Source organism: Manis javanica, chromosome 8, assembly GCF_040802235.1.
Source record: "Manis javanica isolate MJ-LG chromosome 8, MJ_LKY, whole genome shotgun sequence".
NCBI classification, from domain to species: domain Eukaryota; kingdom Metazoa; phylum Chordata; class Mammalia; order Pholidota; family Manidae; genus Manis; species Manis javanica.
The window spans coordinates 76369743-76393108 of record NC_133163.1 but is presented as its reverse complement, the minus strand read 5'-3'; the positions used below and the strand labels follow the sequence as shown (position 1 = coordinate 76393108).

Sequence of the window (23366 nt, the reverse complement as noted above, 5' to 3'; positions counted from 1 at the left end):
CTCTCAAAAAAAAAAAATATGACTGCTCACTGACAATGCATCTGGTCACCCAAGAGCTCTGGTGGAGCTGCCCCATGAGAAGAATGCTGTTTGCATGCCTGCTACCACAATGTACATTCTGCAGCCCATGGGTCAAGGAGGAATTTCAACTTCCCAAGTTGTAATGTTGAAGAAATACATTTCATAAGTCCATAGCTGCCATAGATAGTGATTGCTTTGATGGATCTGGGCAAAGTAAATTGAAAACCTTCTGGAAAGCGTTCGCCATTCTAGATGCCCAGGATTTGCTTTTAACAAATTAATAGGAATATGAAATGTCCAGAATAGGCAAATCTACAAGGCAGAAAATAGATCAGTGGTTACTGGAAGCTGAGAGAGAGGAGAATGGAGAGTGACTGCTTAATGGGGATATATTTTTTTGGGGATTGAATGTGATCTAGATTTAGATAGCAGTAATGGTTATACATTATGATTATACTGAATTGTACACTTAAAAATGGCTAAAATATGAATTTATGTTATGGGAACTTTATCTTAAAAAGTTTAATAGATACCAGTTTCTTGAATTCAGTATAATTCTTTGCTAGGCTAAGTCAGGATAATAAATGCTGTTGACTGCTCATGAGACTGCTTGTGAGGTATGTACTGTGTGCTTTACAGCATCATTTTTCAAGATGTACAACTCTAAGGAGTACACGTTCATATTCATTTTGCAATTCTATATTCCTGCTGTTTTTTTTTACTCTGCTCAGAGTTGGTACCCAACTTTTCTTTTATTTAAATTCAAAATCTCTTCCCCCTTCTCCTGTAATCTTTTTTGTGTATCAAATCTTTCCTCAAAATTGTGAACTGTCTTACACTGAATTTTATCTCAACCATTTGGAGACAACTTACATATTATCTCAGGTCTTAGTTCCCTCTTCTCCAGGCCTGTTGTTACTTTATACCAATTCTTCACTGTTTTGCCATTGTAGTTTTGTAAAATGGAGGCAGAGGCAAGGGAAAAGTGATTGAGGGAAGACGTTTTGTAATTTATGATCACTTTTATCCTTTTATATATTTTTAAAGCCTAAGGGTATCAGCAGTGCTGAATAAAGTGGAATTTTTTTCCCCTATAGTTTGAAGTTTACAGTGGTAAGTGATCCTATGGATGAGGAAAAGAAAGAATGTCAAGAAGTGGGGTATGCATATCTGGAACTGCGGACGATCCTAGAGTCAGGAAGGGACGTTCTACAAGAGCTCAACAGTGAGTAATAAATTCTGATGCTTCTCAGTTCTCCTTATTTCTAAGGAAGTCATCCTAATCATGAATACTTTTCCTCTTTTACCTTCAGCACATAATCACCACTTTGAGGTTGGTAGGACACAAGCCGGAATGAAATTGCTACACTTACCTTTCTTTCTAGATCCAGCATGAAGGTAGTTGTGTATTTTAGCCCATATACCTCATGACAACTAGAATTTATTATGAATCTCCAGTGTGAGGTAGGGAACATTTGAAGAAGTAAGTTCTTTTAATCTCAATCAAATTTAAACACCAGAATTTCTGACTTCCCCTAAGCATAGGAGGTTTATAAAGACAGCTAATACCCCTTCTCTTCTAATGCATTATCAGGCACCCAGTCTCTTAAAGATACCAAGTCTTCTCCCTCACATCTCACTATATTGGTTACCAAGTCTTAGCCATTCTATTTCAGAAGTAGCGTGACTCTGACCCCATTACTCTTAAGAGTTTTCTTAACTAGTCTCTCTGACACTGGTTTCTTCCACCCTATTTCCATTTACTGCCATGTTTCTATACAATAACTTAGACCAGTCTTATTAAACCCACCTTTAAGACTGTTTGCTATAAGACTAGGATGTTTTTAAAATATTTGCACTTGAATACCTTTATGTTGTCCTGCTCTGTGTGGTCCTAACCATTCCTGTACACCCAGGACATGCACATTCAGCTAATCTAGGCTGTGGTAGGCACTGAAGATTGTCCACTAGACCAGTGGTTTCTAAGTATAGTCATAGCACATTAGTGGATAGTGAAATTAGTACGATAATGTGAAGGAAAAAAAAACTAGAAAATATCAGAGTACATTGCACAGAGTAAATATTTTGTGAAACTTGTTTTATGTATATATTTAATGAGTCACGATATAAAATTATCTGTACAGATTATAATAAAAAAATACCGAGGAAGTCTTCAAACCAAGGGTTACAAAGCTCAAACTTTAGTGGTAGACAAGATTCTATATTATATTTTTCTAGTACCTTTCCAATTGTGCTACTGGACAATTCCTCTTTGTACTGGTTTCCTCAACTGTAAGATGAGCATAATAGCAGCTGCCACCTCATACGGTTGTCGTGAGGACTGAGGTTGTGCTTAAGTGAAGGATCAAGTACTTAGGACAGTGTTTGGCACAGCAAGTGCCAGCTGTTTGCTGTTTTCCATCTCACTCCTAATTTCTATTTTTGTCTCCATTCCCCAAACATGCCCATGCCCTCTGTACATAAGGACCATCCCCTTAAGCTTTTTCTAGTTACCTAAAAAATCCCTAAAGCCAACGAATGCTTAATTTTTTATTTTTATTTTTATCATTGAAAGATAAATTTTTGGTAATCTTTTATGGTCTCCCACTCAGGCTTTAAACATGTTAGTCTGATTTTTCCTCTATTATAAAGACATCTGAAGTGTCACTATTTTAGGAGTCGGTTTCAACTCATTCTAAATCTATTTCTTCCATCCAGTAAATATATATTGAGTAATTACCAAGTACAAAACCCTGGAGGTATGTACAAAGATGACTGTTAGTCTGATTTTAAAACAAATTGCCTTCTAGGCCTGCAGCTACCTTCTCCTATGACTTCAAAACTCAGCTCCTTGAAATATTTGCTGAATGGATGGTCCTTCCACAGTATTATTTTGGCACCTCCTATATGCTTCAACCAATTTCAAGTTTTCATCCAAGTATTTTATTGACTCTGTTCTTACCAATTTTCCTAGTTGTCAAATCCAATTGGTTTTATTATTCATCCTATTTGACATTTTAAAAATCTCTTAGCATTGCTCATTCTGTTTTGAACTGTCCTCCCTTTTAGGGAGTTCTGACTTCTGTGGAATCCTTATTTCCTTTGCAGGTCCTCCTTCCTGTTTGAGGGTTGGATTCTCCTGGCTCAATTCTCGGCCTTTTTCTCTGTGTACTTTCTTCCAGGGTGTTTGCATTCACTCTCAGGGTTTTAATTATAATCTAGAAATGATCTCAAACACAGGTTTCTAGACCAGATTTTTAAAATACAATATAAACAGCAGCCTAAGAGTCACTACTTCTGCATCTCCTTAGCATCTCAAAACTCTGACTATACTGTGTACATTGTTCCCTCTAATGCACCCATTTTGCTACCCAAATTAAAGTCATTCTTTATTCATCTTCTCACTCCCAAGGTTCAATCACAAAACTATTCATGTTACCTCTTACATGTTTGTCCCCTTTTCCCTACCAGTTACATGTCAGACTCCTTCATTTGTCCTGAATTACTAGAAGTTTCACAACTGCCCTAATTAACTTGTACCCCCTCTGCATATCTTCTCCACATGATGGGAGTCATCTTCCCAGAACCCAGTTAAAAACTGTCACTTTTAATACCTTCAGTTAAACCCAGATACATTCCTTAGAAGACAGCCTAGGCCATTTATGATCTGGCCCCTGCTTATCTGCTCAGCTTCTTTTCTGTCCCTCCTTGAAGTTTTCCAAACTTGTCATGTTCTCATGTCTTGGCACATACTTGGAATATCTTTTACTTTTTTAAGACCTAGCTCAGGGATTGTCTCCAGAAAGCCTTTTCCAATTCCTCCATTCTGGGTTAGGTGACCCGACTCTTCTGTGCATTCCCAGAGCACACTGAGTTTTAAATACTGTAATGTTTTTTTTCCTTTCTTTTCCACTAGACTGAGTCCCCCCAAGAAATGAGGTAATTGCATTATTTAGTATCCTCCACACCTAATACGGCAAATACCATGTATTTGTGTGTTAATTTTAACTGAGGAATGCTGCTGCCTGACACATTTTATCCTTTCCCAACAGTTGTGAGCCCTGAAGATCAAGCTACCACAATAGGAAGGCTGAAGGTGTCCCTTGGAGCTGCTGCTGCCCTCCGTGCTATTTACAAGGAGATGACTGAAGATTTCTTTTCGGGATAGAACAACTGCTATTCCATTCTAAACTCTCTGAGGGAACTAGAGTCACAATTCTTATAAAGTAACTGCTACACCATGAATTAGGTCTACTGTGATGTCTATTATCTCCCAACCTGATGAAACCTTAGAATGATCAAAGTGTATTTTTGTTATACTAGCTGAAGGCATTTTTCTCTAAAAGCCTTAGCACTTTACAAGGCGTGAAGCTGATATGCTTCCTAGAAATGTTAAGAGAACTGTCACAAAAAGGTGAATTTACAAAAACAAAACAACAACAAAAAAAACCCCACAGTTTATTTATCTTTTAGTTCTTCCAAAATTGAAAATATCAAGACCTACTGCTAAGGAGAAAAAAACGAACAAAATCTGAGAGCCCTCCCCGCCTCTTCTCTTAGAGTCACAGAATACAGAAGGAACTGCAGTGGGACAGGTGGGTGCATAGAACCAGGAGGGGGAGGATGGCAAGATAAAACTCCCCAAATACTTAATAAGCTGTTCAACAGAAACTGTGATAAATACAGGACAACTCAAGACAAGTAGAAATAAGGAGCAGCAGTGGCGAGAGGCTGTGTTGTGGACGTGGCCTTCCTTCCTCTTCTCTTTTCTCATCAAGGTATTTTAGGCGTGGCATTGCCCCTTCCAGATCTAAATGTTGATTCCTTTGAGCCTCCTTCTAGATTTCACTATATGTATGTGAGGCACAACCATTCTTCCTCAGAAATCAAAGACACAGTGGTAATTTTGCTTTTACCATTGTACCATGTGTGAACTTGTGAGGATGAAACCGAGCCAGGGAATGTCACTGCTTCTTCCATCTTCCAAGGTAGTAGAAATACCTCAGAATCTGTATGAGGCAAGAAAGCAGGAAAACTCAGACAATGGTACTGGCCCAATCTGCCTCAGTAGCTCAAGTTGTATGGTTTATCACAACCATTAGCAAATTCCAAGAACATTCTCTTGCGTACTACAGAGATGGAACTCAGAGATGTGAGGAAGGTCACGGCAGAAGGGTAGGATGGAGGATTGAATCTGCTCGTCAAGAACCATGGTACAGGGAGTTAAAGGGTGATCTGGTACCAATGTCTTGGAAATACAGCTTTGAGACATCAAAGGGTAAGATGTCAGAAGCCATTGATGTCCTGGCAGGTGACAGGGAGAGAGAGGAATGAAACAGTACTTAACAACAGTGGAAGCCTCGGCCCTTCAAGAACACCTTCTCCCTTGCCATGTGGATGGGGCCATTGGCATGTGTCCTGGTGGGCCTGGAATTCCCCAAGTAGATTGGTCCACATAAATGGCCCCCTAAACACATAAACACAAATGGCAAAACTTCAAAAGAAAAAAAAAGGAGAAATACAGTTTTTATGTCGTGTAAAATTTTCAGGGCTTGGCTGAGGAAGGATGGAGCTCAAGACCAAAGTTCAGATGTTACTTCCTCTTTTTCTTGGGGGGTGCAGAGCTGTGTCTGGAACCGCGGTTAGAGCCGCGGCCTGAACTGTGCACAGATGCCTTCCTCTTCCGGCTCATACTTCGACTCTGTTCTTCTTCTTCCTCATAACGACTTTCACGGTCCGCTAAGCAGAGAGAAGAGGCATCACTGTTAGCTATAGAGTAGCTTTGGGTACCTAATCTACCGGACAGGGTGACATAGTGCAAAGACTGTACTTTTCAATTAGACCTAAGTTTTAATCTTTCCTCAGTCACTTCAGTTGTGTGATCTTGAGCAAGTACTTAACCTTTCTGAGCATTGGTTTATTCATTTGTAAAATGGAAAATTGTTTTAGAATTAAATAAGGTAATCTATGCAAAGTACCTATCACAATGCTTGGGATACAGGAGATAATATTTCATCTTTAACTTGTATTTGGTGTTTAGTTTCAGAGTACCCAAACTAGCACTATAATAACATTCCTAACCCAGAAGAGGTCCAGAAAGTCAAACTATTATTGTTAAGACCTAAACCTGGAAACTGAATAGCCTAATTCTGGAGCCTTACAAGACCTGGGAGAGTATGGACACATACTAGACTCATTTTCTCTTCTGGCCAATGAAACTAACTGTGGCTCCACATCAGTTTTTTTTAATAGATTTTCTGTTACTCTTATTATGGAAACAGTGTGTCAAAATACCACAATCTGTTAGATACTTGTGCCTTAAAAAATAAAACAAAAAACCAACAAAATTTACCTTTTCGGGCTTCCTCCTCTAATTCATCCCAATCCTTTCCACTCTCTTCTTCACTACCCAATGACTCCTTGGAATAGTCTGGAATAAAATTGGCTAAGCATTAATCATTAGACAGGAATGAAATGAGAGTTCTTCCATTCCATAAATGACATTAGGAAGCCATGAAAACTTTTCCTATGAAGACTAACCTGATTCTTCAGCTTCTGATGAGTAATCTTCATCACTGTCTTCTTCCTCCTCTTCATAGTCATCCTCTGAAGGATTAAAAGTCTCATCTTCAATTTCAGACTCTGAGTCCCCTTCCTCGGCATCACTCCCCTGGAGAGTTAGAGAGAGCATAATACTATTTACTGGGTTTTTTGGACATCCATGTCATTAATTTAATTAATTAATTCAGCCCAGTAAGCACAAGCCACTTGGGAGAGTATGGAACAAGTGCTACTTCATTCCAGATTCTATTTATTTCTACTTTACACGAAAAAGTAAAGCAGTCGAGTGGCCAAGAGATAAAAGGACTTTTTAAAATTACTAGTAAGGTATAATTATTAGACACCCTAAATATCAAATTCTTATTTCTTAAAGGTTTACTTCTTCCTTCCTTACCCAGGAAAACAAAACATACAAACACTCTTGGTTAATAGTGCACTGTACAGAGGTGGGAGGGCCACTTTTTAAGAAATAATTTTCGCAACATGCCCTGAAGAATTTTTCCCCAATACTAAGAAATTTATTGAAAGGATAGTTTTTGTAATTTCAAAGAAATCTTATCAGTGGCTACCAGTGCCCAATGAATTTATCATTCCCTATAAAGCTAACTTGGAGAGACAGTACAGTGACACCAGGTTGTGTTCAAAGCTTCTCCCAGTTGGTCTGGTCCCTTTATACTTGGATGGCATTCTCCTAATCTCCCAGATGATATTGGGCAACAGCACATACCAGAAAAGAAACCCCACACTCACGCACCTCACCCTCAGGCTCCAGGAAAGACCAGCCACCTTGTTCAAAGAAGCCTTCAGGGTCATCGACAATGGTCTTCATGATTTTAGTCCAGTTGAGAGACTGTACTCCTTCTGTGTACTTTAGGTCACAGGAACTGAGGGAAATGATATTACATAGTCAAAGTCAATCCAATGTATTATCTGAGAATGTCCTGAATCATCTTGGTCATTAGCATCTCTGAAGAGAAAACCTTTTCTTCTTTGCACTATGCCACCAAAACATAATCAAATGACTGCTATCTGGACTCCTAGGGCACTAGCCCTCACAGCCCAGGAGCATTCCAACTGAAGTGAGCTCTGTCCCTCAACTGAGTTAAATGTGAACTCATCCTCTCTCTCTTTCCCATTTTGTTCCTTAAACACCAATTTCCCTGTTCCTCCTTTAGCCTTTTCTCCTACTCACCCATACTTTCCCCTCTCTGGCTCCACTCCTATTTGCAGCTACTCTGAACTCAACTCATCGTCACATCTGTGAGTCCTACTTTTGTTTATCTGATGCAAGGTCTATTTGAAGTTAGGGATGATTTTTTTTTTTAGTATGTAAAGTGCCCTATATTTAGAAGATGCTCAAGTGACCTTTTTATCCACTTCTGCTGAAGACAGATGAATCAACTAGAGGGTGTGGGGAAAAAGAGAAAAGAAAACCAAGGAAATGACAATTGAAAGGATCCAACAAGAAACTTCAGCATAAAACCTGTCTGAAAATGACTGGCCTACAGCCATTGTAGCTTCTGTCATGTTCACTGAAACTTCTGCTTCTAGCTATGATGGATTAACAAGGACTAGGTTTACTTTTCCACCTTTAACAACTAGAAAACCAAATAAAATATGAAACAAAAGTTTGAAAACACTCAAAGAAGAGCAGCACAGGACTATAACCCCTAAAAGAAGGAAACAAGGTTTTGTTTTATGACTGACTCAGTTTTCTGCCTGGAGGCAGGTCCCAGGTAGCTCTGCAGGGAGGGAGAATCCAACTAGAAACTGGTAGTCCCTTGGAGTTGGGAGTGAGAGATGATCTCAGATTTGTGAGGCGTACTAGAGGAGAATGACAGAAAGCTCTGGAGAAGGGCAGAGAGAGCTCCTCAAATTTTTGGCTGAAGACTGATCTGTACACGTGTGGAAGGAGACTAGAGCTGGGCAAAAAAAAGACTAGAAAGCAGTAGGCCAGTCATTCCCAGATCTCACACAGAACTGAAATAATTCCTGTTCCTACCAGCTTTGGAGGAAGAACTCATAACTCACAGGGAATCAGACAGGGTCCTCAGAAAAGCATTGCTTCAGCAGTGCGGCCAATTAGCCCTAGACTAAAGGGTATTCTGAATCAGCAGTAAAAATATTTGGAAACAAGTCTTAATGATCAACTGGAATCCAAGAAGTCACTAAACTGTATCCTACAATAAAATCTAAAATATTTGAAATAACAAAACCTAGCAACAAAAATCTGCAGTCACACAACTAATCACAATTATCAGGTGAAAAATCAACCAACATAAACAGATCCAGAAAACACACAGATGATGGACTGAAGTAGCAGATAATGAATGATATTAAAAAAGCTGTTATAACTAAGCTCCATATGTTCAAGAAGGAAGAAGTAAACCTGAAAATGCTGGAAAGAGAAATGAAGAAAGGAAAACAGTGTAGTCTCAGAAAAAGGAGGGAACTGAGGAAAGACCAAAAATATTGAATAAGAGCTAAAATATTTCCAAATGTGATGAAAACTATAAACTCCCTAGATCTAAGAAGCCCAATGCCCACCAAGCAGAAAAACCATTAAAAAAAAAACATTCAAGCAGGGGTGGAGAAAAAGATGGCAGAGTAGGAAGACAAGGTGGAAACCTCCTCCCAAAAACACGTAAAAGAAGAAAATACAGCAAATACAACTAAACCTGAAAATGACCTGAAGACTGCAGAACAGACCTCCTACACCTGGGGAAGAAAAGGAGTCTTCACAGAAAAGGGTAAAGTGGCAAAGTCGAGATCTGGCAGGACCCAAGCCCTCCCCCTACTCCAGCCCACAGGTAGGAGAAAAAGGACGGACAAAAGGACTGGGTAGGAATCCAGAATTGCACACCTGACCCTGGAGATCTGCACCAGGAGCACGAGCCTACATTACATGATGCTCTTGTGATTAGTGGGGCTGGACTAGATTCAGGATGCTTGTGGAGAACAGGCATGCTCTACTGGCCCAAGACAAAAAAGCAAAGTGGGCAGTTTGAAAGATTCACCAGCAGTGAGAGGCATGCCAGACAGGCAAGCATTAGACGGTGTTCTTTTCTCAGGAGATAGGTTAGGTGGATGATACCTTCCCAGCCTGCCTTCAGACCAACAGGTCAGGAACTCTTGGGAGCCCCAGACACTTCAGACCTTAGGGTTGGCAGTGCAGCCTAGTGTGCCCAGCTGGCAGGCAACCCACTTGGCTGGGCAGTAGTGTCAGACTTTGCTGCCAATGGGCAAGAGGAGGCTCTACTAGCTTTCCCAGCTCCTTTTCATCCCAGCCAGGGAGGTGCCTGTGGAAACCAGCCCTGAGAGCTCCTTCTTCACGGAAGACTCAGGTCCTACCAGCCTGTGGTCCCCACCACTGCTACAGGCCAGGTGGAGAGCAGCCCCACCCAGAGCAACTCCAGCAGTACAGCCCACAGCCCTGTGGCTTCTCCCTGAGCATGCAACCAGTGGACAGCCCACTTGGTCCTGCAGTGGTGTCAGACTTTGCCACAGGGTAGGGAGGTAGACCCAGCATTCTCACCTCCATTTTCAGTCCAGCTGGGGAGGTGCCTGCACAGGCTACCCCTGGGGAGCAGCTTCTCCCCATGCCTCCCAATTCCATGGGCACCAGGACCTAGATGCCTGTAGGCCTCTACAGGACCACTGCTGTAGGCCAGGCAGAGGGTGGCCCCACCCACAGTAATTCCAGTAGAGACTTATGCACTGATCACAAAGGCACGGTAAAGTCTTGAGCTTCTGAACACTAGAGGGCGCCTCCTTCATAAAAGTATTACTCCATAGTAAGAAGCAGAAAACCTGACAAAATGAGGCTACAGAGGACTATGTTCCAAACAAAACTGTAAGATGAAACACCAGAAAGAGGGCTGAATGAAACAGAAATCACCAATCTTCTTGATAAAGACTTCAAAGTAAAAATCATAAACATGCTCACAGATCTACAGAAAAATATTCAAGATCTCAGAGAGGACTTCAACAAAAAGACCAGTAAAAAAGTCACTCAGTGCTGAAGAATACAGTATCTGAAATGGAACATACAATGGAGGCATTTAATAGCAGATTATCATAGGCTGAAGAAGTTGTAAATGATATGGAAATTAGGTTAAAGGAAACAATGAAGCTGAAAAACAGAAAAAAAAAGGAGCTCTAGGAATCAGTAAGACAGAGACAAAGGGACAGAGAATCTCTAAGAAAACAATTGTTAAAAGCTTTCCCTATCTGGGAAAATAAGACACTCAGTTCATAAAAGCACAAAGAGCCCCTAACTAAAGGAACTTCAAGAAGACAAGACCAAGACATATAATACTTAAAATGCAAAGATCCAAGAAAAAGAGAGAATACTGAAAGCAGCCAGTAAGGGAAAAACATTACTTATAAAGAAAACCCCATCAGGCTATCAGAAGACTTCTCAGCAGAAACTTTAAGGCCAGAAGGGAGTGGCATGATATATTTTATGTAATGAAACAGAAGGACCTCCAAAAAAGAATCCTCAACCCAGGAAGATTAACATTTAAATCTGAAGCAGGGATTAAACAATTTTCAGATGAACAAAAATTGAAGGAATTCACCACCACTAAGCCTGCCCTACAGCATATGTTAAAGGAACTGCTGTATATGGGAATGTTCTGAAGGCTAAATAGCTGTCACCACTGAAAATAAACCCACAGTAAAGGTAGTAAACCAATTAATTACCAAGCAAATACAAAATAAAATCAACTACTCCCAAATCAGTCAAGGGATACACACAAAGTCAGAATATGACACCTAATACATAAAGTGTGGAGGAGGAGGAAGTAGAAAGGGGGAAAAAAGTACCTGTAGATTGTGTTTGAAACAGAGTAATCAGCAATTTAAGATAGACTGTTAGACAGTAAGGAAGCTATCCTTGAACCTTTGGTAACCACAGATCTAAAGTCTACAATAGAACCAAAAAAAATGGAAGGAAGGGAGGGAGGAGGCAGGGAGGTAGAAAATCTAATCACAACACTAAAGAAATCCATCAAATAATAACAGAAGAGTATCAAAGTAAAAAAGGGAGAGGAGCTATAAAAACAACCATAAAACAATTAATAAAATGGCAACAAGCACATATCAATAATCACCTTAAATGTAAATGGACTGAATGCACAAATCAAAAGACATAAGAGTAGCAGAATGGAAAAAAAAAACAGGACCCATTTATATGCTGCCTACAAGAGACACATTCAGACCCAAAGACATATACAGACTAAAAGTTGAAGGGGTGGAAAAAGATAGTTCATGCAAACAACAGGGAGAAAAAAGCAGGAGTAGCAGTACTTATATCAGACAAAATTGATTTCAAAGAAATAAAGTAAAAAGAGGCAAAGAAGGACATTACATAATAATAAATGGGTCAGTCCAACAAGAGGATATACCCATTATAAGTAACTATTCACCCAATACAGGAGCACCTCAATATGTAAAATAAATATTATCAGAATTAAAGGAGAAAATAGACTGCAGGACATTCATTTCAGGAGACTTTAACACACCACTCATATCAATAGATCAACCAGACAGAAAATAAGTAAGCAGACAAGAGGCACTGAGCAATACATTAGATCAAAGAGACTTAACAGATATCTACATAACATTCCACCCAAAAGCAGCGGGATACACATTCTTCTCAAGTGCATATGGAATGTTTTCCAGAATAGATCACATACTAGGCCACAAAAAGTGTCTCAATAAATTCAAAATGACTGAAATTCTATCAAGCAACTTCTCAGACCCCAATGGTATGAAACTAGAAATAAATTACACAAAGAAAACAAAAAAAGCCCACAAACATAGGAAGGCTAAACAACATGCTTCTAAATAATCAATTGCTCAATGGCCAAATTAAAACAGAAATCAAGCAATACATAGAAACAAATGAAAACAAAAACTCCACAGCCCCAAACCTGTGGGATGCCGCAAAGGCAGTTCTAACAGAAAGTACATAGCAATACAGGCTTACCTCAAAACAAGAACAATCCCAAACAAGCAGTCTATAAACTCACAATTAAAGAAGCTAGAAAAAGAGGAACAAATGAAAACCCAAGTCAGTACAAGGAGGGACATAATAAACATCAGAGCAGAAATAAAACAGAGAAGATTAAAACAACAGAAAAAATAAATAAATGAAACCATGAGCTGGTTCTTTGAGAAAATAAACAAAACAGATAAACCCCTAAGCCAGACTTATCAAGATAAAAAGAGTGTACACACATAAACAAAACCAGAAATAAAGAGGGACTAATCACAATGGATACCACAGGAATACAAACAATTATTAGAGATTATGAAAAATTATATGCCAATAAATTGGACAACCTAGAAGAAATGGAAAACTTCCTAGAAATATAGAAGTTCCAAGACTGACCCAGGAAGAAACAGAAAATCTGAACAGATCACAGTAATGAAATCGAATTGGTAATTAAAAACTACCTAAAAACAAAACTCCTAGTCCAGATGACTTTATCACTGATTTTTATCAAACATTTAAATAAGAGCTAATACCCATCCTCCCTAAAGTAGAAGAGGGAATACTCTCAACTCATTCTATGAGGCCAGCATCACACTATTACCAAAACCAGACAAAGACACCACAAAAAAAGAAAATTATAGACTAATATGCTTGATGAACAAGGCAAAAATACTCAACAAAATATTAACAAACCAAACTCAAAGTTACATCAAAAAGATTATCCATTATGACCAAGTGGGATTTATCCAGGGAGGCAATAAGGATGGTACAATATTAGAAAATCAGTATCACACATCACATTAACAAAAAGGACAAAAATCACAATTATCTAATTAGATGCTGATTCAATATCCATTCATGACAAAGCTCATTAACAGAATGGGTACAGGGGATACATACCTCAACAAAATAAAGACCATATATGACAAACCCATAGCCAACATTGTACTTAATAGCAAAAAGCTAAAAGCTTTTCCTCTAAGATCTGGAACAAGACAAGGATGCCCACTCTTACCACTCTTGTTCAACATAGTACTGGAGGTCCTAGCCACAACAATCAGACAACACAAAGAGATAAAAGGCATCCTGTCACTATCTGCAGATGACATGGTATTATTATACATAGAAAACCCTAAAGAGTCTACCAAAAAACTACTAGAAATTATAACTGAATTCAGCAATACTGCAGGATATAAAATTAACACACAGAATTCTGTTGCATTCCTATACACTAAAAATGAACTAGCAGAAAGAGAAATCAGGAAAACAACTCCATTTAAAATGCATCAAAAAATAAAATACCTAGGAATAAGCCTCACCAAGGAGATGAAAGACCTATACTCTGAAAAGTACAAGACACTTGGGAGAAATTAAAGAAGACACCAATAAATGAAAATACACTCTGTGCTCATGAACAGGAAGAATTAATATTGTGAAACTGGCCATCTGCCCAAAGCAATTTACAGATTCAATACAATTGCTATCAAAATACCAACAGCATTCTTCAATGCACTAGAACAAAGAGTTCTAAAATTCATATGGAACCACAAAAGACTCCAAATAGGCACAGCAATCCTGAGAAAGTAGAACAAAGCGGGGGGTATGAGCCCCAACTTCAAGCTCTACTACAAAGCCACAGTAATCAAGACAATTTGATACTGGCACAAGAACAGACCCATAGATCAATGGAACAGAATATTCCATTGATCTAACAGAGCCCTGATATAATCCCTTGCATATATGGCCAATTAATGTGTAATAAAGGAGCCATGGACATACAATGGGGAAATGACAGCCTCTTCAATAGCTGGTATTGGCAAAACTGGACAGCTACATGCAAGAGAATTAAACTGGATTATTATCTAACTTTGAGTACACAAAAGTAAACTCGAAATGGATCAAAGACCTGAATGTAAGTCATGAAACTACTAAACTCTTAGGAGACAACATAAGGCAAAATCTCATGAATATAAACATGAGCAACTTTTTCCTGGACACATCTCCTTGGGCAAGGGAAACAAAATAAAAAATGAACAAGTGGGACTACCTCAAACTAAAAAGCTTCTGTACAGCAAAGGACACCATCAGCAGAACAAAAAAGCACCCTACAATATGGGAGAATACATTTGTAAACAACTCATATGTTAAGCGGTTAACACCCAAAATATGTAAAGAACTCAAACACTTCAACACCTAAAAAACACATAATCTGATCAAAAAATGGGTGGAGGACCTGAACAGACACATCTTCAAACAAATCCAAATGACCAACAGGCATGAAAAGATGCTCCACCTCTCTAATCATCAGGGAAATGCAAATTAAAACTACAATGAGTTGTCTATCACCTCACACCAGTTAGGATGGCCATCATCCAAAAGACAAACAACAACAAATGTTGGCGAGGGTGCGGAGAAATGGGAACCCTCCTACACTGTTGGTAGGACTGCCAAAATGGTGCAACTGCTGTGGAAAGCAGTATCAAGGTTCCTCACCTATTAAAAACAAGAAATACCATTTGACACAGTGATTCTACTCCTAGGAATTGACCTGAAGAAAACAAAATCCCTGATTTGAAAAGACATATGCACCCCTATGTTTACTGCTGCACTGTTTGCAATAGCCAAGATATGGAACCAAACTAAGCGTCCATCAATAGACGAATGGATAGATATGGTACATATGCACAATGGAATATTATTCAGCCATAAAAAGGAAAGAAATCTTGCCATTTGCAACAACAGGGATGGACCTAGAGGGTATTATGCTCACTGAAATAAGCCAGGTGAAAAAAGACAAATACCATATGATTTCACTTATTTGTGGAATATAAAAACAAAGCAAAACAGAAGGAACAAAACAGCATTAGACACACAGACATAACGAGTAGTGGTTACCAAGGGGAGGGAAGTGGGCAGGGAAAAGGAAAAATACTTTTTCCTCCATCATTTTGTAAATTAAAAGATCACCGTTTCAAAGCTAAAGTAATGACAGTAAACTATGGAAGCACATGACAATAGCAGAAAGTACAGAAGAAGGGAAATGAAAGCATGAACTTTTCAATAACAGTTAAGTGGTGTATCATCTGATGCAAACTGGTAAGTTACAGATGTATTTACATAAACCAAGCAATCATTATGAAAGTAAAAGAGGGGCAGCTAATCAGCCAACTAAGAAGGTAATATAAAATCATAAAATTAATCCAAAAGAAGGCATTACAACAGGAGAAAAGCAACAAAGAACAGATGGGGAAACAAATAGCCAAGATGGTAGATTTAAACCCCACCATACTGAAATTACATTAAATGGTCTGTTTTCACCATGCCAATGAAAAGGCAGATATTCTCAGAAGGGATTTTGAAAAGTGAGACCCAAATACATGGTGTCTCCAAGTAAACCACTTTAAGCATAAAGTAATCTAAGTTAAAATTAAGTGAACAGGAAAAGGACACACCATGCAAACACTAACCAAAATTAAGCTAGACATCCACAGTAGTATCACAGCAGGCAGACTTCAAAACAAGGAGTATTACTAGGAATAAAGAAGGACATCTCATAATGATGAAAAAACACACACCTCTACTCAGACCAAGAAAAAGAGAAAACAAAACTTCAGTATTAGGAATGAAAGGGGACATCACTATAGATTGTACAAATGCTAAAGCTGATAATGTAGATGAAACAGACTAGTTTTTTAAAAGACACAAGCTGACTCTAAAATTTATACAGAATAGTCAAATGTGAAGAACAACAAAATTGGAAGATTGACACTACCTGATTCCAAGACTTACTATAAAGCTACAATAATCATGACAGTATGGTATCAGTCTAAGGACACACACATACTGATGGAACAGAATAGAATCCAGAAATAGACCCTACATTTATGTCTTTTATTTTTGGCAATGATGCAAAGGTTATTCAATAGGTAAGGAATAATCTTTTCAACAAATGATACTAGAAAACTGGCTTATATGTACGCAGAGTATGAACCTTGGCCCTTACACCACAGAAAAAAATTAACTCAAAATGGATCACAGACCTAAGTATAAGATCTAAACCTATAAAACTCTAGAAGAAAACAAAGATTTTATGACTTTGGGTTAGGCAAAATTTATTAGGTAAGACATAAGCACAAATTATAAAATAAAAAGTTGATCAAAAAGATTTCATGAAAATGTCAAAACTTCTGGTCTTTGAAAAACACTAATGAAAATGTGAGGTCATAGAAACTACTGGAAGACAGTGTATGAAAGACATAGTTTATGGGCCAAATTCTTACAACTCAGTAATAAGATAAGCAATCTGTAAGCGGTACTACATTAGCACTCACAATATAGGTAGGTCATGGGGAAGATAGTCAGCATGGAGACTCTAGCATCTTACTACACTGATAGACAGTGACGGCAATGGAGGGGGGTTGAGGACTTTATAATATGGGTGAATGCTGAAACCACAATGTGCATGTGAAACTTTCATAAGATTGTATATCATGATGCTTAAAAAAACTGATTTTTAACATAAGCAAAAAATATGAAAATACTTCATCGAAGTACAAAATGACATATAAGCAATATGAAAAGATGCTCAACATCATTAATCACCATGGGAATGCAAACTGAAATCACAAGGAGAGAACACTGCATTACCACTATAATGGCTAATACTAAGAATAGTTAAACACAAAATGTTGGTGAGGATGTGGAGCAACTACAACTCTCACATACTGCAGGTTTTCCAGCCACTCTAGAAAATGATTTGGTAGTTTCTTATAAAGTTAAAACCCACTTAACCACAAACCATATGACCCAACAATCCCACTGTTAGGTCATTTACCCAAGAGAAATGAAAACATATGTTCATACAAAGACTAAAGACTGTATGTAATGTTTATAGCTGCTATTCCTAAGAACCTCCATATGATAAAAAAACAAAAACCCAAGTCTGTTAACTGAAAAATGAAGTACGGAATATCTACATAATGGAATACTCCTCAGTAATAAGAAGGACTGGTATACACAACAACTTGGACAAATTTCCTAAGTATTTTGCTAAGTGAAGGATGCAGGATACAAAATACTACATACTGTATGATTCCATTTATATTAAATTCCAGAAGCCAAATGACAAACCAGTGATAGGTTAGAGAGGACTACAAAGATGTATGAAGAACTTCAAGAGTGAAGGAAACGTTCTATATCCTGATTATGATAGTAGGCATGAGATTGTATACATGTTAGAACTTGTCAAATCATCCACATACACTGGGGAATTTTATTACATGTAAACTGTACCTCAATAAAGCAGATTTTAAAACGCCATAAATACTTATACATAGTATTTGTGATACTATATCACCTACCTGCACGTTTCCTGGGAAAATCCTCATGGAAACATAAATTTATCTTTCTCACAGTTTCAGTTCTCTCAATGTTTCTTAGGATATTGACATATATGGTGCCCCTTTCACAGAAAATTGGCGGGATGGTGATGGAAGGCAGAGTAAACTATACTCATGACTACCCAAGCCTGAGCCTTTACCTAGGGGGTGATATATCCGTTTATTGGGGTTCTGGTACTTTCACGAGAAATTCTTTTAGCTTAAGTATGAATACGTGATGTCAAAGGCTAAAAAAACCCAAACACTATCTCATCTTTCAGTAAAAACTGAGAACTAGTAAGAAATATGCCCTACTTTTTGTCAATATATTATTATACATGTGTGTAGATGTTCTTATACATGTTACCAAGTAGAGTCAAATAAGATCTTAAGACTTTGATTTTCCTTGTGTAAGTCTTCATAAACCACTGGTGGGTATAGGAAAAAGTGAACAGCTCTGTGTCTCATAGACTCCAAACTATCAAGTCCTGGTCTCTAACTCAACCCAAAGGCAGTCTCAATAAGCACACCAGTAGATTTTATTTTCAACATAACACACTTATATTCTATAATACAGGGTTCACAGGGTAAATGGGAGACTGCTCACAGACGTACTTACTTCAACCACTCCTTGATAGGGTCGAGAGAGGCTACAGGAATGGCATTGATCATGGTCACTTTCTTGCTGTAGTCCTTGTAGACAATCACCATATCAAAGTTCTTCAGGTGAAACTGCACCCGCTCAAAGTGAATCAGCTCCACTTCATCCAATGTCACCACAAAAGGTGGCTGTCAGGGAGGAACTGGGTCATTAGCACATGAACTGCCCAAAGCACCAGTGTTTTCAAATACTCTCAGGATCTACAAATCATTACATAAAGGATAAGGAAACTGGTGTTTTGTTTTATGTTTGTAAAGACTGAAAACAATGAACCATACTAAGAAGCCCTGGTAAAGGGATCTGCAAGATCAAAATCTTTCCTCAAGGAGAATAAATTTAGGGAAACTATGTGAAGAAACTGAAAAGATACTTCTAAAGAATCATTTGTTCAGTAAGTTTTATGTCTAAGATAAATAAATATCAAAAGTGAAAATCCTCAGATATAATAAGAATCTAATTTTCAAAACACCTACCCTCCTTTCTTTTGTCTAACAGTTTTCTTACTAAAAAGTGTTAAGAAATACTCACCCACTCTGTAGCATTTACCAGTGCACTACTAGTGGGCTGAAGGAGGCAGGTACTCCTGTACGGAGCTCCATTAAATCTTAGAGAATAAGAAAAGAAACTCACATGAGACTGGGCTCCTCACCAGAGCAACTGTCGCCACCACTATACCTCCTTTCCTTTTCCCATTCCAAACAACTCCAGCAGACTCGCTGGGGACTCACTTCCAGAGGAAGCCTCTGTCTCAGCCACTCACCCCTGCCCTTACAAATTTCCAAAAGGGAATGGATGTCTCCAAGGTTATCTCAATCACAGGAGAAAGGACAGGATATGTTCTATTAAATTATTATGAAAGAACAACCACCACTTTTCCTAACAGGTAGACCAGTGAAACTTCAGGCCAAAAAGAAGAGAGATGTTACCCCAAGTCCCTAAAAGGCACTTCAAATTCCAGTTCCTCTTTAGTTAGAGCCTCTACTTTCTCAATGAAATTTTTAAAGGCTGTTTTCAGTTTGTGCCTCATTTCTCGCTCCATCTGTAGAAGAAAAAGATACTAATTAACTATGGCTTCACTTCACTTGTTAACAGTATACCTTTTCAGAAAGTTCGAAGTGCTTTTGTAGCCCTTAATTCTCATAACTATGATGCTAACATGGATACTTTATTATAGGCCACCATACCATTAACTGTAGAGCTGAGCCTGCAACTTGAGTCTAATCCATGAACCACTGCACTACACCATCCCAGCAGATACACCTGAGTTCTGCACACAAAGTCAGGGGTTGTTTATAAAATTTAGTAATTCCTGGGCTCAGATCTGGACTGTATCCTCTCACTACTCTGCAAATAAAACACTGAACTGCACAGACCTGCTCAGCATAGAGGTCATCTCTGTCATGCATATGCTGATGTTTCCCCAAGTCTGTGGTGATTTCTCCCACTTCTGTGTAGAACTGCACATCTGTGTGCCGCTTCTTTCCGAACATGATGGCATTCTGAGGGCACAAAGCAGAATGAACAAGAAAGGAGTCAGAAGACTTAAGGCTACCTACACAACAGACAAAGAGGCAAGATAACAAACACAATGTGAAAATACAGAATTATCTATGCTGGAAACCACAGCATTTATGTAAAAACAGTTAAACCATCCCTGGTATCACCATAAATAATGACATTTGGGAATGTGGAAGAGCATAAATTTTAAAAAGTACTCCTATTTATTAGAATGGGTTTGGAGATTATGTTGGTAATGAACTGTGTCTAAAGCAAAAATTGTCTATTTCAGAAATAGGAATTTGAAGATGACCTTCTACGTTTTGGTGGTCACTACATATCACACCAAAGGAAGAAACATGGCCATTTAGCACCTTCTGTACATCTAGGCACTGTGGACTGCATAACCGTTACTTCATTCAATCCTTTTATGATCTTGGGCGATAGGTGGTATTTCTCACCACTATTTTATAGAAAAGAAGAGGGCAGATCTTGCCAAGATACTACAGCCAATAAACGGAAAGGTATACCTTGAGGTGAAAGTGCAAGACAATAATCATTTCTCCATCACACGGCTGGAACAAGGCATGCTTGATGTTATTATACAGGATATCCACTTTGTCTCCTCGGACAGATGTGAAGCGGAAACCTGGGGAAAACAACTAAGCAGCTAAGTATTAAGCAGCAGCATTAGTTTAGGCCAAAAGGCTGATCTGAACAGGGTCAGAGGGAACACCAATTGTATATACTTTTTCCTTCTGGCCATAAAGCAATGTAAGTACACTCCTCCCAGCATTTCCCCGCCATATTATATTATCTGACCTGTCATCCCTACAATTGTGCCCTGAAGACAAAGGCCAGGCACAGGAGAGATTGTCCGTACCATTGACATGGGCCTCCAGTGAACCCTGCATCCTCTTTTGGGCAATATTTGGGCGAATGTATAGATCTTTCAGTTTGGGATTACTCCGGTTCAGGTTGATCACGAGTGAGTCTTGCTTCACAATGCCCTAAACAGATGAAATGCAATGTGAATCCTCAAGTGTCTTAACATGTCCTCCAAATCCACATGGATCCTCTTGCACATCTTTGTTAGTATTCAGGCTCACCTCCTTCTCTTTCTCTTCTGCTTCCCGAGTCTTATACCGCTTCTGTACTTCTTTAATAATTCGGAAAGCATTCTGAAGGTTCAAGGCTGGTACTGTCTGTTCTCCAGGTGCCTTCATATTTGAAGCTCGGTACGTGCTGGAGAAAAGGGGAAGCTCTTACACAAATTTCTTTATCAGGCCAGGTAACCTGCACTCATCACCATATTTTATAATTATTTCACTATCTTTTAGGTGAAAAAGGTGCCACTTAATGGTGACACAGTATCTGGAAAGCTGAACAAATCTTCCTTTCTTCTTTCTTAAACAGAGAATGTTATAAATGGCTAAGCTACTGGGTAGGAGAATCACACTTATTTTTTACATATGGCATAACCTCTCCAAATTATCCTATTCCACATCACAAAGGAATAGATTCCAGGAAGGCACACATTTCCTTATTTGAGAGTCTATCTCAAAATACATGTAGTGAGTATGAAATGTTTTCACAAGGACTCTGAGTTAGGTTCCATCCTTGTAACAGCACAAACCTGGCAAGGTGACCCTCAGCAAGTGTCACCGAGTGGAGCTTTGCCATTCACTACATGGGGCAGGACACAGTACAAAAAAATGAAATGTTTCAGAGAGTACCACTCCAGCTAACAAATATTTGGGGATGGTTTTCCTGGAGACTCACATTTCCTTGACGAAAGTGGCTTCTGGGTTTGGAAAGATGTTGCCCTCATTCCTGCCCAGGGCACTGCCTGGGCAATAGAAGTTGATTCGCAAGTAAGTATAATCTCCTTCCACTGACATACTTATATTCTGCTCAAAGAAAGGAAAAGCATTAACAAAACAAACAAAAATAGCTTTCTTTCATAGATAACAATCAGTAATTAAAGAGATGCTAAATTACATTAGGAGTTAAAAGTTGTCTGCTAAACCTAGCCTATAAACCTTAATCTGAACCTAAAAAACTATGCATTTAGCTTAACTTTTCATGTGACCCAATGTATGTTTTCAAAAGAATTGCTGAGTTCTCAAAGTACCTTATGCCAAGTGAACAACTACACGTTAGAAAATGCTTGACATTCAAGGAAAGACAGGCAAATTATGTTTCTAGATTTGATCATTTAAATTTTCTACTAAGTGAAAACAGGAAAGGGAGAAGATACCGAGAGATAAGGAGAGGGGGGAAGTCAATATAGGGTGATGGTAGAGTCTCATAGGAGCAGAGAGTGGGAGAAATGATGCAGCCAGAAAAACTATCTATAGTAAGCACGATTATTATTTTAAAAAATGGTATGTAGAGAATCATTTCAATGTTAGTACCTTGATTGTGGCAATGTGAAAAGGTGTTGCAATACCAAACACAGGCATGATTACAGTCTCATATTTCTTATCGATATAGATCTTCATTTCCCGAATGTGTGGTTCCTTAGGCATCAAAGATGGGTTTTTATAGGACACGTTAGATTTGCGAGCTCTGGAGTGGGGACAAAAAACTTTTTTTTCAGAAATTTCTGCAAGTCCCACATAACCCCAGGGCAATCTGACTGCTCTCTGCAAACTCTTACTTCTGAATCTGCTGCTCTCCTTTCTGTTCAGTTAATCGCCTCTTTGCCTCCTCGTTGAGCTGAGCTGCCAGTTCTTTTTGATGTGCTCTCCGCTTCTCTTCTGCAGTCATCTCATTCTACAGCAGAGAAACCCAGGTCAGCAGGACAGGGGAACCTCACAACGTGTCCAAAAGCAATGAGATTAAAACAGTAAACTCACTCGCGTCCTTTCTGTAAGCAATGCTGCCCGAGAACCTCTTCCCAACAGGTCCTCGGCCTCATCTTTCTCCTCCTCCTCCTCTTCCTCATCCTCATTCTACAGAGAAAAGATCATAATCAGAAATTCACGTTTTGATTTTTTTTTTAGCCAATACTGTTTATCTTCCTCACTGTACCAAACTTCTACACCACTCATTTATCGTTTTCGTACCTTTAGGAAAATCCCCACATTCTTCACTTTCTTCTTCACAGACGTGAGAACAGTAGCTGGGCCATCCTGGAATAAAAGGGAGAAATCAGATATCTCTAGGAGCTGCTGAAACACTTACAGTTTCTAACCTCATGTACAGCTGGGCAATGCTATGAACCTCCTGGATACTAAAATCT

General features: G+C 38.7%; 2 protein-coding genes across 11 annotated transcripts in view; one reads left to right on the top strand and one right to left on the bottom strand.

Moving 5' to 3' along the window:
* The window catches only part of RPGRIP1 (RPGR interacting protein 1), an 82231-nt gene extending 77965 nt beyond the window's left edge, over nt 1-4266 (top strand). For all 10 annotated transcript variants that reach the window (XM_073211550.1, XM_073211544.1, XM_073211541.1 and 7 more), the window contains 2 exons: nt 1119-1246; nt 4074-4266. In XM_073211550.1, the coding sequence (XP_073067651.1) occupies nt 1119-1246; nt 4074-4189 (244 nt within the window). In that variant the 3' untranslated portion in view covers nt 4190-4266. The remainder of the gene's footprint in view (nt 1-1118; nt 1247-4073) is intronic.
* Nucleotides 4267-4459: 193 nt separating this feature from the next.
* Nucleotides 4460-23366, bottom strand: part of SUPT16H (SPT16 homolog, facilitates chromatin remodeling subunit) — a 45410-nt gene continuing 26503 nt past the window's right edge. Inside the window, exons 11-26 of the mRNA XM_017640744.3 lie at nt 23191-23256; nt 22981-23076; nt 22782-22897; nt 22537-22690; nt 21902-22029; nt 21229-21364; nt 21003-21129; nt 20650-20768; nt 19996-20121; nt 19549-19661; nt 19151-19226; nt 18581-18750; nt 7337-7466; nt 6562-6691; nt 6374-6451; nt 4460-5760 (exon numbers count right to left, since the gene is read on the bottom strand). Of these exons, the coding sequence (XP_017496233.1) occupies nt 5615-5760; nt 6374-6451; nt 6562-6691; nt 7337-7466; nt 18581-18750; nt 19151-19226; nt 19549-19661; nt 19996-20121; nt 20650-20768; nt 21003-21129; nt 21229-21364; nt 21902-22029; nt 22537-22690; nt 22782-22897; nt 22981-23076; nt 23191-23256 (1911 nt within the window). The 3' untranslated portion in view covers nt 4460-5614. The remainder of the gene's footprint in view (nt 5761-6373; nt 6452-6561; nt 6692-7336; nt 7467-18580; nt 18751-19150; nt 19227-19548; nt 19662-19995; nt 20122-20649; nt 20769-21002; nt 21130-21228; nt 21365-21901; nt 22030-22536; nt 22691-22781; nt 22898-22980; nt 23077-23190; nt 23257-23366) is intronic.